The sequence below is a fragment of the Callorhinus ursinus genome, unplaced genomic scaffold (assembly GCF_003265705.2).
Source record: "Callorhinus ursinus isolate GAN/ISIS: 27379988/994484 unplaced genomic scaffold, GSC_fseal_2.0 scaffold24, whole genome shotgun sequence".
Classification (NCBI taxonomy): domain Eukaryota; kingdom Metazoa; phylum Chordata; class Mammalia; order Carnivora; family Otariidae; genus Callorhinus; species Callorhinus ursinus.
In genome coordinates, this window is record NW_027397086.1 from 4,969,908 (window position 1) to 4,987,976 (window position 18,069).

Sequence of the window (18,069 nt, forward strand, 5' to 3'; positions counted from 1 at the left end):
ATAGTATAATTGATTAAATCACCGGCCACTGTTGATTGATTCAAACTCTAGCCTCTCTCCCCTCTTGAAATAGGGGGTAGGACTGAAAGTTCTCATCTTTAAAGGGGTTTCCCAAAGTCATTTCATCACTATAAACTCAGTTGTGGTTGAAAGGGGCTTGTTATGAATAACAAAACATCCATTTCACCCTATGGCTCTGAAGCATTTTTTTAGGAACTAAAGATAAGATACCAAATGTTATAACAAAAGATGCTCCCATTGTTCTTATAGCTTAGGAAATTCCAAGTCTTGGGAGCTGTGAGCCAGGAACCACGATGAAGACCAAATACATATGAAAAACATATTTTGGTCATCTGAATGACCAAATATATATTTCTTTTTTTTTAAAGATTTATTTATTTATTTGAGAGAGAGAATGAGAGAGAGAGAGAGAGCACAAGAGGGGGAGGGTCAGAGGGAGAAGCAGACTCCCCGCTAAGCAGGGAGCCCGATGTGGGACTCGATTCCAGGACTCCAAGATCATGACCTGAGCCGAAGGCAGTCGCTTAACCAACTGAGCCACCCAGGTGCCCCAAATATATATTTCTTTTTTTTTTTTAAGATTTTATTTATTTGAGAGAGAGAGAATGAGAGACAGAGAGCATGAGAGGGAAGAGGGTCAGAGGGAGAAGCAGACTCCCTGCTGAGCAGGGAGCCCGATGTGGGACTCAATCCTGGGACTCCAGGATCATGACCCGAGCTGAAGGCAGTTGCTTAACCAACTGAGCCACCCAGGCGCCCCCAAATATATATTTCTTATAAGTCACAATATCATGGAAAGATTCCAAGTTATCAGAACCTAAAAGTTCAGCAAAGAAGCCCAGTGAAGCTGATCCAGAGAATTGTGAGAAAATCAATTGGTTCTTGTTTCAAGACACTAAGTTTTGGGATGGTTTGTTACATAGCAATAGATAACCAGTACAAATATCTTCATGCTCTGTGCACATTCTGAGAGGTCTATCCACATGACTCTTCCAAAGCCCTCTGTGAGCATCTGTCAGTCCTTTTATTTCCAGATCCCTGACAATCTAGCCAAACCATCAGCCACTGCCCATGAATCTGTGTATAGCTGCACTTCTGGTCATCTCTCAGCCTGCACAAAATGGATAATAAAATGCATTGGCCACCAGGAAGATTTCCCTTTACACCATCTTTTCAAAGACACTCTTGAATGGGGCTGTGATTTTCAGCAGTCTGTTTCCAGTAGATGTTGGCATGGATGTAGATTGAGGCTCGAAGTTTGGATTGAAGTAGAGGAGGCAATACGGTAGGAGTAGGTGTTAAGAGTACTTGAGTCACCTACTAATACAACTTACTTCTGGACATTCCTAAGTCCAAACTCATACCCCATTTCTACTTGATGGATTGCTAGTGCCCAAGCCCAACTTTCTGGTTTTGTCGGTCAGATAACATTCAATTTATCTGGGCAGCTGAGTCACATGGTGACTCAATGTTCTATTATTAAGAAATAGAGATTAAAACATTTTTTTAGGGGCGCCTGGGTGCCTCAGTCGGTTAAGCGACTGCCTTCGGCTCAGGTCATGATCCTGGAGTCCAGGGATCGAGTCCCACATCGGGCTCCTTGCTCGGCAGGGAGTCTGCTTCTCCCTCTGACCTTCTTCCCTCTCATGCTCTCTCTCTACCAGTCTCTCTCTCTCTCTCAATAAATAAATAAAAATCTTTAAAAAAAAAAGAGTACTCTTAAAAAAAAAACATTTTTTTCGGGTGCCTGGGTGGCTCAGTTGGTTAAGTGACTGCCTTCAGCTCGGGTCATGATCCTGGGGTCCCGGGATCGAGTACCGCATTGGGCTCCCTGCTGCTCAGCGGGCAGTCTGCTTCTCCCTCTGACCCTCCCCCCTCTCATGTGCTCTCTCTCTCTCTCTCATTCTCGCTCTCTCAAATATCTTTAAGAAAAAAAAACATTTTTTTAAAAGATTTATTTATGTCAGAGAGAGAGTATGCGTGTGCAAATGGGGGAAGGGGCAGAGGAAGAGAATCTTCAAGCAGATCCCTGCTGAGTGTGGAGCCAGCTCCACCGTGTCTAGCTCCATCTCACAATCCATGAGATCACGACCTGAGCCGAAACCAAGAGTCCAATGCCCAACCGACTGAGTCACCCAGGTACCCCAAAACATTATTTTATTTTTAAGATTATTTGAGAGAGAGAGAGAGAGAGAGGGTGTATGCGTGCGCACGCGTGCGCGCAAGTTGCGGGGAGGGGCAGAGGGAGAGGGAAAAGCAGACCACCCACCAAGCAGGAAGCCCTATGCGGGGTTTGATCTCAGGACCCTGAGATCATGACCTGAGCCAAAGGCAGACGCTTAATGACCGAGCCACCCAGGCGCCCCTGGATTAACTTTTTTTAATGAAGTAGGAGAGATTGTCTGTAGAGCAAAATATCTCTGCTGCGATATTCTCTATGAAAAAGTCTTTTCAACTTTGGCATTTCTATGGTAGACACTCCTATAAGTATTCACTGAATTGAGTTCTACTGCCTCTCCATGGACACAGGATAAAATCTGAATTTGTAAATAAATAAAATTTATCTCAACATCTGTCTTCAACCACCTTATCCACCTTCATCTCCTAGTTGCTAGCATTGACAAAGCATTTGGTATGTTTCATCTCATGAAATACATGGTTTCATTCAATAAATATAGATATCCATAGGTGTCATAGAGGCCATTATGTATAAATTATTATATGATATAATGTCATATGTTGTATTACATGCATATACTTTAACCTAAATATCTCATACAACATATGTTCTCCTGTAAGTTGTTTTTCCACACTCAGCAATATGTCATGGACATTTCTCGATGACACAAAGGTTGTTTGTTTGTTTTTTAAGATTTTATTTATTTATTTGACAGAGAGACACAGCGAGAGAGGGAACACAAGCGGGGGAGTGGGAGAGGGAGAGGGAGAAGCAGGCCCCCGACGAGCAGGGATGATGACCCGAGCCGAAGGCAGATGCTTAACGATTAAGCCACCCAGGCGCCCCCGACATAAAGGTTTATTTACACATTTATATCACCATTTTAAATGATTCACTACTACAGCATTGTAAGAATGCATCAGATTTACTCATAAACATTACGGTGGCTTCCAACTTTTTAATATTACAATCAGCATAGGAATGAATAAATGTATACATCTTTTTGGATTGTTATTTGTTAGACTATCTTTTTATGTTAAACTCTTAAAAAAGTAGTATTGCTGGGGGTGCCTAGGTAGCTCAGTTGGTTAAAGCATCTGACTCTTGATTTCAGCTCGGGTCATGATCTCAGGGTCCTGAGATCGAGCCCCGCATTGGGCTCCATGCTGAGCGTGGAACCTGCTTAAGATTCTCTTTCTCCCTCTCCCTCTGCTCCTCCACCTCACTTTCTTAAAAAAAGAAAAGTTTTATTGCTGTATCAAAAGGAACATACAGGGGCACCTGGGTGGCTCAGTTGTTAAGCATCTGCCTTTGGCTCAGGTCATGATCCCGGGGTCCTGGGATCGAGCCCCGCATCGGGCTCCCTGCTCCACGGGAAGTCTGCTTCTCCCTCTCCCACTCCCCCTGCTTGTGTTCCCTCTCTCGCTGTGTCTCTCTCTCTCTCTCTCAAATAAATAAATAAAATCTTTAAAAACAAACCAAAAAAGGGGCACCTGGGTGGCTCAGATGGTTAAGCGTCTGCCTTTGGCTCGGGTCATGATCCCGGGGTCCTGGGATCGAGTCCCACATCGGGCTCCCTGCTCAGAGGGGAGTCTGCTTCTCCCTCTCCCTCTGCCTCTCCCCCTGCTTGTTCTCTGTCTCTCGCAAATGAATAAATAAAATCTTTAAAAAATAAATAAATAAATAAATAAAAACAAAAAAACAAAAGGAACATACAGAAGCACCAGTGTGGCTCAGTCGTTAAGTGTCTGCCTTCGGCTCAGGTCATGATCCCAGGGTCCTGGGATCGAGCCCCGCATCGGGCTCCCTGCTCGGTGGGAAGCCTGCTTCTCCTTCTCCTACTCCCCCTGCTTGTGTTCCCTCTCTCACTGTGTCTCTCTCTCTCAAATAAATAAAATCTTTAAAAACAAACAAAAAAACAAAAGGAACATACAGGAGCACCTGGGTGGCTCAGTTGGTTAAGCGTCTGCCTTCGGCTCAGGTCATGATCCCAGGGTCCTGGGATCAAGCCCCATGTTGGGCTCCCTGCTCAGCAGGGAGTATTCTTCTCCCTCTTCTGCCACCCTCCCCCAAATAAATAAAATCTTAAAAAAAAAAAGGAATGTACATTTAAAAATTTTGAAACATGGTACCAATCTACCTTCCAGAGATGTTACACCGACTTCTATTTCCAACGTCAGGGTATAGATGTCTCATTTCCCGCACCCTCATCAATGCTGGGTATCGCCCCTGAATAGGTAGGAAAATGGTCTCTGCCCAGGTGCAGAATACGCTGTCCCTGGGTCCTCTGCCCTCAGAGAGTGCTCAGGGTCACCAGGCCCTGTCACTGGCTCTCCAGGCGGAGTCAGTGAGGCTGTAAGCCTCAGTTGTCCACGCGGGCCCCAAGAAGGATAACACCCAATTCCTTCCATCTGAGCCTAGACCATCATATCCAGATAGTACCTGCCACTTTATAAAGGGAAACATTTCCACAGGTAAAATTGTAGGCAGAGAGGTGCTGGGTTACCTTCAGGGTGGATGTCTCCAGGCCTCACAGGCCCTGAGGCTGGTCACCCCCCGGACTGCAGTCGGAAGTGGGGCCTTTCGACAGAGCCTGGTGGCAGGAGATCCCTGCAGGCCCACCCTGGGGAGCGGGGGACCATGCAGTGGAGGAAAAGGAGACAACCTTTCAATCACTAGTTTAGTGATTGAACACCTACTAGCCTTCCCATTTCACCACCAGCCTGGCCAGGGGCCCGCAGGCAAGAAGGGGGTGAGCGAGGCCGGGGCATGGGGGGAGGGGGGGCAGTTGTGTTGAAAGGGCAAAGAGGAAGTGGGAAGAAGCCAGCAGATGACCCCACCACCTTCCCTCTGCAAAGACAATGCACACAGAGCAGGAATCCCTTTGCTCAGTGGGTTAGTGACAGTGGCCCGTGAGGTCAGGAAACCTGGAGCACCCATGAGAGCAGGACGAGAATCGGCGGTCACTGGGTGAGGAAGCTCTCAAAGGGAATGTCTCGGAGCTTTGGAGGAAATTCAGACGCAACAACAACATGCTCAGAGCCCCAATACCCCCAGCTGAGGGTGGCTTCTGATTCTCACGTTAATACTTGGAGAAGTGGAAAGAGTGAAGCTTTGGAGGGGGAAAGTAACAACAAAACACATGAAAAGCAACTGAAACCAGCTCCAGGGACCCAGAGAGGCAATGAACAGAATGACTGGCAGACAACAGGCGGTTAGAATATGTCACACACAAGTAATGCATTGGCCCAAGAAGTGTTCTTCCAACTTCCGCCACCTCGGTTCCAACGAAATGCTGTCGGAAACGTATCTCATAATAGTATTTGTTAAAGCCCCAAAGAGGAGGGACGTGGGCAGACAGAAAGGGTTAGAATGTCCCCGTGGCCTAGATTCTGGAGAAAGTAGCCCAGAGACACATGTAGCCTAGAGAAGCCCAGAGACGGCTGGAGGGAGACCATCGTGCTCTCACCAAATATTTAAAGCATGTGTGGTCCTGGGGCATGGAAGGAGGGCCAAGGGTCCAGCTCCAGAGAGGCACGTTTTAGGCTCAGGAAAAGGAGTTATCATGGAAAGCTGTTAAAGATGCAGAGTCTCTTGGGAAGTAGCCAGTTTCCACAAGCAAGTAGACACTGGAGATTACTTACATGGGCTACTTACCGTAGGAATCCTGGCATTGGGGGGCGGGGAGCGGGTAGCCTGGGAGGTGCCTTCCCACTTTTATGGGACTGTAAGGGTCTTCCCCTTCCAAGTTGAGCACTCTGGGGAAGGGGGCCAAATTCCAAAAGAGTTACCCTCTGATTTGCACATTTCAAAGTGCATGGCACCTGAAGGCGGTAACAGCAAATTGGCAGGATCCATTCTAACTCAGAGGCTTGGGCCATACACAGCCCCTGGTGGGGCCCCAGGGAGCCCGGGGAAGGACAACGTAGGCAAATCTTCTGTTGGGACACAGAAGAGTGATCAACGGCTGATCAGAGTGCCAAGGCTGGGGCGAAAAGGGCTGAAGAAATCTTTTGAGTGCCAGGAACTCACTGCCTTTGCAGCAAAACTTGAGGTGGGCTTGTTGCAGAGCTGGGGTGGGGGTGGGGGTGTGTGGGGGGCACCACAACCACAAGCAACACCTAGCTCGCCACCCCAAATGGGAATGACGCTATCGCCTTAGGGGCTCAGCCAGACTGATCAGATCTAAGCTCCATTAGGCCAGATGCAGGGACAAAAGAAGCCCTAGTAAGCAACCTCTTTCAAAGATGAGGGGCGAGGGGATGCCTGGGTGACTCAGTCGGTAAGCATCTGCCTTCGGCTCAGGTCATGATCCCAGGGTCCTGGGTTTGAGCCCCGCATCGGGCTCCCTGCTCGGCGGGAAGCCTGCTTCTCCCCTCCCGCTCCCTCTCTCGTGTCTCTGTCAAATAAATAAATAAAATCTTAAAAAAAAAAAGAAGAAAAGATGAGGGGCAGGGAACCTATTTGTTGTCTCAGAGTTGGACAGGAAAGGGATGCAACTCTGCCCCCACAGACCCAGGCAGGTTGCCCTGCGGGTGACCGCGTTATAATCCAGTGTTCATGTAGACAAAGCTCCCCCTATCCCCTTTAGAGTAATAGTACGTTCTTGACCCCTGACAGCTAGGTCAACAGGCTTTATTATAAACCTCCTGCCAAGCAGGCCACAGCAGTCACCCGGTGAGGGCTCCATGGCAGGACCCCAAGCTGATGAGGTTCTGCATGTTTCCTTCCAGGTGGCCTCTTTCTGCTATTTGTGTTCTGAAAAAGTTTTGCTGACAAAAGGTGTGCAAGCCAGGTCTGTTGTGATAAACAAGGAAAACATCACAAGATGTTAAACATAAAAGTCACTCAGCTATGAGGGGCTTTCAAGGAAATGGCCTAGGGAACAGGGATGAAAACCAGCAAGCAATTACGGATTGGTGGTTGTCCTTTGACATTATAAAGGACATCATAAACATCCCTGAAGCCAGGAGGCCTTAGCCAGTTGTGTGACTTGTAATGGGAAGAAACCAAAGTGAGGACAGATTGTGCCTTTAGGGCGGATGAAAAGAGCCCGCTACCGGGCGCCTGGGTGACTGTCAGTTAAGTGACTGCCTTCGGCTCAGGTCATGATCCCGGGGTCCTGGGATTGAGCCCCGCATAGGGCTCCGTGCTCGGCGGGCAGCCTGCTTCTCCCTCTCCCTCTGCCTGCCACTCCCCCTGCTTGGGTGCGCATGCTTTCTGTCAAATAAATAAAATATAAAAATAAAAAAAAAAAAGAGCCCGCTACTGCCGGGCTACTTATTTGTCAGCAAAGCTTCTCAACTGATGTCTACACAGCCCCGGCTCCAACTCAGTGTATCTGCTTCAGGTGGTGCTCCCACTTCCAGGACCTCACCCCCTCGGGATGTTCCTCTACCCCTACCAGAGAGGAACGCCCCTGACTCTTGACCTTGGGCTGCCTTTCCAGCCTTAAGGAAAAAGCCTATGGGAAGCCGTTGCCTCACAAATTATCTGAGCCTTGAGAGTCCAACTCCATCATTTTATAGATAAACTGGGACTAAAGAGGGTGAGGGACCTGCTTAAGGTCACAGTCAGGCGCAGGCACGGCTAGCAGCAGATCTCCAGACTTGAAGTTGATGCACTTTCTCCAACGCGCCCTTGAGGGGCTCAGGAGTCCCCCTACCCCCAGGGAGCACCTGAAGCTGGTCCCTACATGGAGCTTTTACACGAGGGGCCATCTCCCTGCCCACTGCGCTGAAGAGGAGCCCTCCTGAGAGGGAGGCCCCGTTTTCCAGTAAGGAGCAAGGAGCCAGGCAGCTCCAGCGGACTAGGAGCCAAGTTTAATCCCTCCCTGTTGCCCAGCCATGCTGCCCCGCTCAAACCTCCCAGAATACATGCATTTGCTCATTCGTTCGATCCCTACTGGTGCGGTGCCAGGTCCTGTGCTAAGGATATACAGGCGAGGGAGACAGTTCTGGATCCCTGCTGTCACGAAGCTTACAGACTAGAGGGAGAAACATTAGCTGAGCCATCTCACTCATCAACATACAATTAACCAGCTGAAATACTTGTTCTGAAGGGCAGAAGGCATGCTGCTCCATCCGTGCCTGGTAAAGGGGCTTGATCTAGAAGGGCTGCTGCTGTAGGCAGGGGCTCCCTGACTGAGGGAGGCTGAAATCTAAAGTCGAGTCAACTGGTAATGGGGAGGAAGAAGCTGGAGACGGCGGAGACGACGCAAACAGCTCCACGCTCTGCGGCGGGAGTGAACATGGCACACCCAGAGAGCCAAGGGAGAGCTTTTGCAGGCAAGTGGGGACAGGGGTCACCAGCGATTCTTTCTAGGGGAGACTGGGCGCACACGGGGGGCCCCTGACAATCGGTCTTCGCCACACCAGAGGGAGGCATATAGAAATACACCTGCTCCTTTGTCGTCTTCCCAGCACTATGGTGGCATAAGACCTTCTTATGAAATCGTCCCCTCTCAAAAACAGCGGTTAACAGAAATTATGACACGGCAGACATTTGTAGAGCCAGTGGGGCTCAGGGAGGCTGGAGGGGCAAACACAGAGGGAGGCCACAGCCCATTTGCTCTAGCAGCATTTTTATTTACAAACAGCAATTTCCATTGACTTTATACCATAAAAAAGCCATTTACAAGCAAGAAACAAGAATTCAGAACAAAATTAAGCAGCACTGAAATATTCATGTCACAAATCTAAAACAAAATGAATACAAGAGTAAAATATCATTTGAATAAATAGTCTTAAATTCATGCTATAAAATAATCCTTAATGGCAAGTTACTAGTTGATACAGCATCCGCTTAGCTAGCTTCATTTACTTCATATGGTGATGAAGTGTGGGCTTGTGAGGTTACCAGTTTATATTGCAAGATAATGACACTGTGTTAAGTCATTCAAATTGCTCAACCATTTATAACGGAAAAAAATGTTAGCCCTACTAATAAAAGTGGTGAGAGAGATGGTTTTCACATTAGGAAAATGGTCATTCTCAAAGAAACCAGGTAAGTTTACCTCTTACTATAGTCAGGGCAGCAACCAAAGGCTTGGGCAGCAAGTCCAAAGGTTGAATTCACAGCATACTTGTCACTGAGGGGCAGCAAGAGGTCTGGTTACTGCGTCTGCAGCAGGGCTCACTCCAGGACTTGACCAAGAACTACAGGAGCCCTGTGTGTGCCAGGCCCAGAGGGGAACCAGGGAAAACAAGGTCCTCCTCCGGGCCGAGAAGTCGAGCACCGGGCAGAAACAGTGGAAACACTCTGGCACTTACTGAAGAAGACGTATGTGACGTGCGACAACCATTACAAATTTGGAACAATGTGAATGACTCTTCTGAACGTTCAGTTCAGTTGCACTGAGTAATATGAAATCTATGATTTATGAACTAGATAGTTTCATATAAAGAATTTACATAATTCCCCAATACTTTCATATATAAAATTTAATAAATAACCCTGACCAGTCTAGAAGCACCATTCAAGGGGCGTGTGCCCTTGGAAAATAGTTTAGGTGTTGCATATTTGAGTCCCTTTCAGTGGAGGCTTCACAGGAAACCATTACAGAATTTAACAATAACAAAGACAACAACAAAAATCACAGTAACTAATAGAAAAAGTTGTTAAAATAAAATACATTGATTTCTTTAAAGTAAAGCTCATTCATGTAGATGATTCCCACCCCCCCCCACCCCCCAGCCCTTGTTTTGTGTTCCTGCAAGTTCTTCCTAGAGTCTAGGCTGGAAAAATAAAAGTAAAAACAAAAACCACACACAAAGATATGCAGGCCTATGGTCTGGGCTAAGGGAAAAACAAAGACTTGGTTATAACTGCTATCATGAGAAAAGACGTCTACTCACGCTCTGGAAGCTGGAAAATTATCAATTTAGTTCTACAGTATATTCTGCTTAACAGTGAACCGACAGTATCCTTTCTGCTGTTACACACACACACACACACACACACACACACACGCGCGCGCGCGCGCATGCGCGCCACACACACACACAAACACACACACGCAAACGAACAAAAAAACAAAACTGCCAAGGCAGAGCCAATTGGGAGGCTTTCCACTGACCAAAAAATTAACTTGTCTTCATATGCTGTATTTACAAATATAATTTCTAAATGTATTTACAGCTTTAGTAGAAATTAGAGGGGAGAGAACTGATTAGAATGAAAACAACTGTTTAAAACCACAAACATTAGTAAAAGTATAAAATTCTTTGTTTTCACAGTTTGTAGTAACAGGTGAAACACCTAGAGGAAAGGACGCCGTCACTGTCTTCACATTGTCTACGTATTGGAAAAGGTAGCTCAAGAAGAGACTCAATTATGAACAGACCTATATGAATTCAGGATATGTTTTGCTGTAAAAGATTTCTTCACATATCACTTCTATCTTAATTGACTTTTGCATTTGTTATAAATGAAACATCTAACCTAAAACTGTACAGAAATCGGGACTTTGCTTTCCAAAAAGAGTTGCTCTCAGGAGTTACACAGCGAACTTCGTCTGTGGAGACGTGAAGGGACCTTCGGGGAGAGAATGTTTCTGTTCTGTGGCCATGTTCATCCTCCTGGCACGTCCTCATGTGACAAGGCACAATTAATTGCTGCTGCCCGATCTGAATGGAGTTAACCTTCCACCCGCCACGCACACTGAGAAGCACGACAGCGTGCTCGCTCAGAGAGGCTGCCCAGCTCTGCGCTGGCCTCCGCTCTGCCTCCTCGAAGCCCTGTGGAACCTTACAGTACTGGGTTATGGCTTGAGAATTCATTCTTAACACTGCTAGCAGTGGAAAGGGTCAAGTGTTAGCAACATGAATGGGAGGCAAGTGGAACTTGCAAGATGTGGAATCATGGTTATTAGAGAGAAACTCAATCAATTTTCTGCCCCTTAACAGTCCCATTACAATGTTTGAACCTGAACTGTACAATCAAAGCAATGTATAGTTTTGTCAAAGACAATTTTGGATAAGTCACTCTTTGGTAAACTCAAACCAGTTAAACAAATTGACAAATACAAGGAACTCCGTGTAAATAAGGTAAAGACGGACACAATGACAAGAACCAGGATATCCGAGGTACCTGCCCCAAGTGCTCTCCCCTCCTGACTTGTCTCATCTATCACGGAATGCTCTGGAGACCTCTCAGGAGGCCCCAAGCCTGAGTGAAAAGGAGGTTCCTTCCCTGAGCCTGACCTCTCATGTCCTTGATTTCGGCATTTCTTGTCACAAACTTAATTTGTATCACCACACAAATTTTTTGCATTTAATTCTTAAAAAGAAAAATCAAAACCAAGCTAACTCATGTAAGGAAAAAAAAACAAAAATCACAAACATTTACCTGAAACCCCAGAACATATTTAAGTGGGTAAACACTTGGGGTCCAGCCTCCCCTTGAGGCACGCGGCTTTGACAGGAGTTGGGCAAGTGCTTCAGGGAGAGAACGCACCCCTTACTTAGGCAGTTTGACAGGAAAAGGCATACTATATACCCGATTTAGCAAAAGCTGCTCCTCGGGAGCAGCAGGATTAGAGTGTAATCTGTACGTAGTAACACTGACGTGTGGCGCAGCGGTTCGCACGTGAGCAGACAGATCCTGTGTGCTAAAGACACGCTCCCGCACAGCTACCACCCCCGGGGGCTATCACACACAAGGGCCTGAATGATTTTCTTTTCTCAAAATAACAAAACGAAACAAAACAAAAACCTCCCCAAAACACCCCCCCCCCCCCCCCCAAGCCCCCACCATTCTTGGTATTTTAAGAGCCAAAAAAGCATGGAAAACCGGCAAACGTCTATTTTTGTATTCCTTTAACTCCTAGCCTCTGAGGTTGGTCTATTTCGTGTCCGTGTTGCTTTTAGGTGGTTTGTGCTGTTCCCCTGTGGAAAGACACTGGCTGCGGGTCTCAGGGCCGAGGTTCTCGGGCACAGATTCTGCGGGCAGCCTGCAGCACCAACACACCATCCGACTGCTGCCGAGATTCCTCTATGGGAGTACACAGTACCGAAGAGATCTCGGGAAGCCCGTTTTGTTTACTACGAGCACACGGGGAAACAAAATACAGAACTGAAGACTTTTCCTAGAGCGCTCACAAAACGTTACTCAAACAGGACTCAGGTGTGTTCTCACACAGTAATGTGTTTGCCAGCACATGATTTTGAGGTCTCTCTTCAAGCTACAAACTCAAGAGAGGGGAAAAAAACCTGTAATTCACTATGACCATTAGATTTCACATTTTCTACAACGATACTGACCTAAAAGATACGGAACATAAAAAATAGCACCACGTGACCAAAAAAAATGGTGACACACACAGATTTGGTGACACACAGAGTATCATAGAGGGCTTTTTGACTGTTGGTTTCTTTAAGCAGGAAACACTGAGAGTGGGGGAGCCACTGCTCTCATTAGCACACACAATACTAAGATAGAGATATTGCTTGCAATTCCCATAGAGTATATCTTTACAAAAAGTACAAATTCCAAGTTCTGCAGTTTCCCTGGGAACTGCATGTAGAAAAGTTGCTGTGCACCTGAACTAGCTGTTTGAAAAAAGAGAGAGAGAGGGGGGAAAAAAAAACCCACAACACTGCTTGGAGAATTTTGTAGACAGAACTACAAATCCCTTTCCTTTAGTGCGAGTACTAACTCATGGTAGAGTGATTTGATTTAGTTACCTGGTATGTATGTTTCTACAGTACGGAATGAAGGTAGATTCGTAAGCCAGTAAAAACATTGAAAACCACTGCTCCTTTGGGGTTGGCTAATATAACACTACAATATGTAAAAAGGTCAGCACCACGGGTCATCCAGCTTACCTACTGGACAACGAACAAAAATTCCAAACGGTTTCCAACTAGAGTTGAATACATTTTATGGCATTTGGTTTATGTACTTGTTACGAAGCAGAGCTATGAACACTGTGATTTGCTTTGCTTGCTTTTGGACACAATGATTAATATATATGAAAACCTATTAACATTCTTTTGTAAGGGAAATAAAGGGGCAAAACCCTAACATCAGGTAGGGACGAGACAGAGTCAAAAGCCCTGTTCACATTGTATTAAATTATATATTCCTCTTACATTCACCTCAACCAGAATAAAATCAAATTTGAGAATGTATATATACTATATATATAATAATCACTTTATTATATATATATATATAAATTGTCTAACTACCCCCTAGAAGTCATTTTAAATTAGAAAAGGTTACCCATTTGTATCAGCTGACGGCATCCTGGTCTCTCTCCATGGAAACGCACCGATGCCAGCGCACACGAGAGAGCATGCCTCTTGGCAGAGAATGTAGGGTCAACCAGTTGGCATAGCTAAATCACTGGCAGATTTTGGATTAAGAGTTCAGCCAAAGAGGAATACTGTCAGCCTGTGTTTTCCCTGGATACGTTGCCCTTCATGCTTTGAGCTCCTTGGGAGAGGGAGGGCGGGGGGAAAGGATAAACACAATGAAGTGTTCCTTCCAGAAACCTTAGAAAAACTGCCAAGAGACCGAGAGATTTCCAGATGGTTGGGAAAACCAAAGATTACAACAAAGCAAATCACAAATATGCATTGATTAATGTGCTTTGTTTGGGTGCACTTCGTTACCATCTTAATCAGGAGCGTCAGACACTGTGTGAATTTCCATCCGGGAATCTAGGGCCATCTCTGAGGCGGATGCATCATTTTCTAGTTTCTGTTCCATGTACACATCTGTTCTCTCAGGGGACTCGATGCGACTCCTGACTTCCGCGACGCCGGGGTGGTTTTTCCGCAGGTGCTGGTTGAGGGTACCTTGGAATGGAAAGCACTTGCCGCAGATCTCACAGCGGAATGGTTTGTCATCGGTGTGGCCCCGGATGTGGTACTCCAGTTGGTCCTTGCGCGTGTACTTCTTCCCACAGAACTTGCACACAAAGGGGGTGATGCCCATGTGGAGCCGCATGTGCCTGTCAAGGCTTCCTTTCTGGTTGAAGGACTTCCCACAGTAAATACAGATCAACCTCTCATTGTACGGGTACCAGTGCCCTCTTGCACTCCTCTCTCGGGGACTGCTCTCGTACCCGGGGTTATTCATCATCGCTTCACCATCGGAACCCTGCACCAAGCCCTGCAGATCACTGTGCAGGTGGACGGACAAAGCCCGCTTTTGGCGCGCGCGCCCTCCTCGGAAACAGCTCAGCATGGATCTGGACGGGCTGGAATTACTCAAACTTCCAAAAGCTTCGGAGACGCTGGCTGGCTGTGAGGCTGCTTGGGAATAGGAATAGGCGTGCTGCAGCACGGAGCCGTACGACCCCACGTTCACTGCCACAACTTGCTCCCCGTCCACCATCTCCGTGTGGTACCCGTCGTCCCCCAGCGAGGAGCTGTCGGAACAGCTGGGCCGGTCGGACTTCTCCATCTTCACTTTCACCTCGGTGATCTGGCTCTCCCTCACCAGCAGGTCCCCTTGTTCATGGTCCCCCTCTATCTGAATCTCGTACTCGGAAACGCTCCCACTGCTCCCTCGGTCCGAGTGCCCTTCCTCCTGTAAGCGGCTGCGCAGAGCTTTGCTGGGCGTCGTCTCCATCCGAAGGTCGCTGCTCGTGGTGGGCTGCCGTACCTGAGAGCAATACGGAGGGGAGATCTCAACCGGGTTGGCAAAGAAGCTGCTGTCCTTAACTCCATTACGACTCTCGGTTGTCTCCTCAGCGCTGACAGTCACGGAGTCAACATCTCCAACACTGATCTTTGAATGGATGCTCTCCAGGATCTGCGTGCACTTGTCGATGACGCACTGCATCTGAAGAAAGCTGGCCGCGGTCAGAAAGCTGACAACATCCTTCAGCTGCAAGGACATTCTTCCAGTGTAACAAAATGACAGCAACTGTTCAAACACATTGGGATTTTTAATCACGGATATTGACAAGCCACTCATGGTACTTAATGCTGAATGGTCCCGGAAATAGGGGGAGCTGGCAGCGAGGACGGCTTTGTGGGCTCGGAATGGCTGACCCTGAATGTGAACAATGATGTCACATAGTTTCCCCTGCAGGCGGAGTTCGTTTAGCTGGCTCAGAACAGTGCTGCTGTACTCGGGCACATCAAACTGAATAAAACTGCTGCTGTCCATTTCTACTGACATGAAGCGCAATCTGCAGAAAGAGAGAGTTTCATAATTCACCAGTGACTCCTCACTCAGTACAAGTGGCATAAACACAAGCTTGCAAAAATCCCACCACCACCATCACCACCACCACTGCAGCTACTGGGCCTCCAAGGGTCGACCTGGGCATTCTTCCTCTTGCTTATTTTCAGTCTTTCACTGGTCTTGGTCAATTCACCCAAAGTCAGATAACCTAAAGATCAATCAGCCTAGTGCCCCAAATGCCTAACATTCACCTTCATCAAAATTATAACATGTTACAGATAGTAGGGCCTTTTCAGCTGATTGAGAATTTGGTATCCTTTTAGGAAAAATATCTCCCAGTCTCACCTACTTCTGAGGGTTTGGAATACTTTGTAAAAAATAGGCCAACTCGTCTAAAAAATGTTCTGCCTTATCAGTATGTTTCCAATTGGTGTTTTTCAAGCAGACAGCACATGGGATACACTGAACAGAGCTAAACCCTTTTTAGCTTAGAATCTGAGTTGTCTTGAAGTGCATTTTTTTCCCCTTCAGTTCTGCACACCTTTATATCCTTTTGGGTTGGCAATTGACCCTTTCAGTGAAGAGCTTTAGACAGGACAAGCACCAAGAGTGATGGACATATCACAAGCATATCACTGTCCACCAGTGCTCACAGCGCACGCACACCTTGCACAGGCTGGCTGCCCTTGCCAAGAATCCAATGCACCAAATCACTCATAACCATGGAAGTGGATACAGCCCAGGCTGCACTCTCTAACCAAGACACAACAAAATCAGATCTAATAATTATATTTCAGTGGTTAAAATTCAACCAATAGAAATTTAAGCACCTTCTGAATAAGCACTGAATCAAAGAGGAAATCAAAAAGGAATAAAACTATTTAGAAAAAAAAACTCACATCAAATCTGCAGCAAGAAAGATTCAGGAGTAAAGTTTAATTATGTCTTCAACTTACTAGAGAATGCATCCAAAAAAAAAAAGAGATGGATATATATAGGTGATAAAGCAAAAAACACAGGAATGTGTAGAGCATAGATGGTGGGTGTATACAGGTGTTTTCTGTAAAATCCACGTTTCTGGTATATTTGAAATTTTTCAAAATGAAATGTTGAGGATTTTGAAACCAAAAATTTTAACAGGGAAAGTCAGTGCCTTAAAAGTTTTTATCATTAAACAACAAAGAAGAAAAATAAATGAAATCAAAGAGGTCAGAAAACAACCAATTAGACCCAAAGAAAGCAAAAAAGTAATGAATACAGAACAGCATATAATCGCAGAGAAAATTTAAAATTATAAGACACAACAATGTGCAATTAAATCTGACGCCCGCAGGAAAGGATCAACCAGTTAGTGTGACTAGATCACACTAGAATTTTTTTTATCATGTCAGAATCTGAGTTAAAACATTTCAGTTAAGGAGGAATACTGTGCCCTTATTTATCCTAGATTTATGATTGAAATCAATTTGAAATCTGTATGGAACGGACATATTTTTAGAATAACATAAATTGGCAGAATTAAATAAAAAGAAACAGAAGTGCCAAAGCATAAATGATCTTCAGGCCGTTCACACTGTTTTAGATGCATGCTGAAACATTTAAGGCATCTCAAAAAAAAAAAAAAAAAATTAAAGCATCTCAATTTATATGGCATAAATCTGATGCCAGAAGATGGCGAACAGGATAGAGAAGAGGACTGTCAACTTCACCTAAGTAAACAGATTTTAAAGTCCTCAAGGAAATACTCAGAAACATAACCTATTAAGAGAATAATATATTGTGACCAAATGTAAGGACGGCAACATGTTAGGAAATGTATAATCTGCCACATCAGTAAGTCAAAGGAGAAAAACCATATGGCCAAATCAAAACTATGCCAAACGTGGATTTTAGAAAGTTAAAAGCCTTTTCAAAGTTAAGGAAAAAATAGGAAGAAAATATTTTCCTAATGTAATAAACAGCACCTACTACAAAGCCAATGGCAACACCATCCTTAGAAACATCATATCTGCATTTCCCAAAATGTATTTAGTGGCACCCAAGCCCATGCGCTAGACTCAAATCCCTACCTCCTAGGGATTATACAATATATATATTGTATATTAGCCTTCCTGTTATTAGCCTAATAACCCACCTGAAAAGTCCTGCAGACAAGAATTCTATTTAGCTCAGCAGTTTGCACACTCATTTAAGTGTGTAACTCTTCTCTCAAGGTACACATGTAAATATTCCCAAGAATTAGTGTTCCCTGGTGCACACTCCGGTAAACACTTTCGTAGAGGCATTCCTGTTAGTCCCTGGGAGGACACAAGGTTGTCTGCCCATCACTTCTCTTACTCAACATTGTTCTGGAAGTTCTAGCCAAAGCCACAGACAAGAGAAAATTGAGGCACAGAGCCATGAAAAAAGAAGAGGTAAAATTACTATTCAAGGCAGACAGGACTATTTACACAGAAAACACAAGGGAATCACTGGAACAAATCTGTTTAGAAGCAGGAACTAGCAAATGAAGCGTTTCAAAAATTATTCTACATAAAAAACCAGTTAGGTAAGATAATGACAAGTCACAACCAACAATAGTAACAGAAACTATAAAATACCTGGGGGATAAACAAAAAATAGGATCTACAAGAAGAAAACTGTTAACACTTTAATAAGGACAAAAACATGTATAAATGAAGATACATATCACGTTTAAGATCCCATGCTACAGACACTTTCCCCCA

General features: G+C 45.5%; 1 protein-coding gene across 8 annotated transcripts in view; it reads right to left on the bottom strand.

Annotated features, from left to right (window-relative positions):
* Positions 1-8,766: 8,766 nt before the first annotated feature.
* The window catches only part of ZBTB34 (zinc finger and BTB domain containing 34), a 33,029-nt gene continuing 23,726 nt past the window's right edge, over positions 8,767-18,069 (bottom strand). For 7 of the 8 annotated variants that reach the window (XM_025888225.2, XM_025888227.2, XM_025888224.2 and 4 more), the window contains one exon: positions 8,767-15,347. In XM_025888225.2, the coding sequence (XP_025744010.1) occupies positions 13,823-15,337 (1,515 nt within the window). In that variant the 5' untranslated portion in view covers positions 15,338-15,347 and the 3' untranslated portion in view covers positions 8,767-13,822. The remainder of the gene's footprint in view (positions 15,348-18,069) is intronic. The other variant, XR_012382197.1, reaches the window with a different exon arrangement.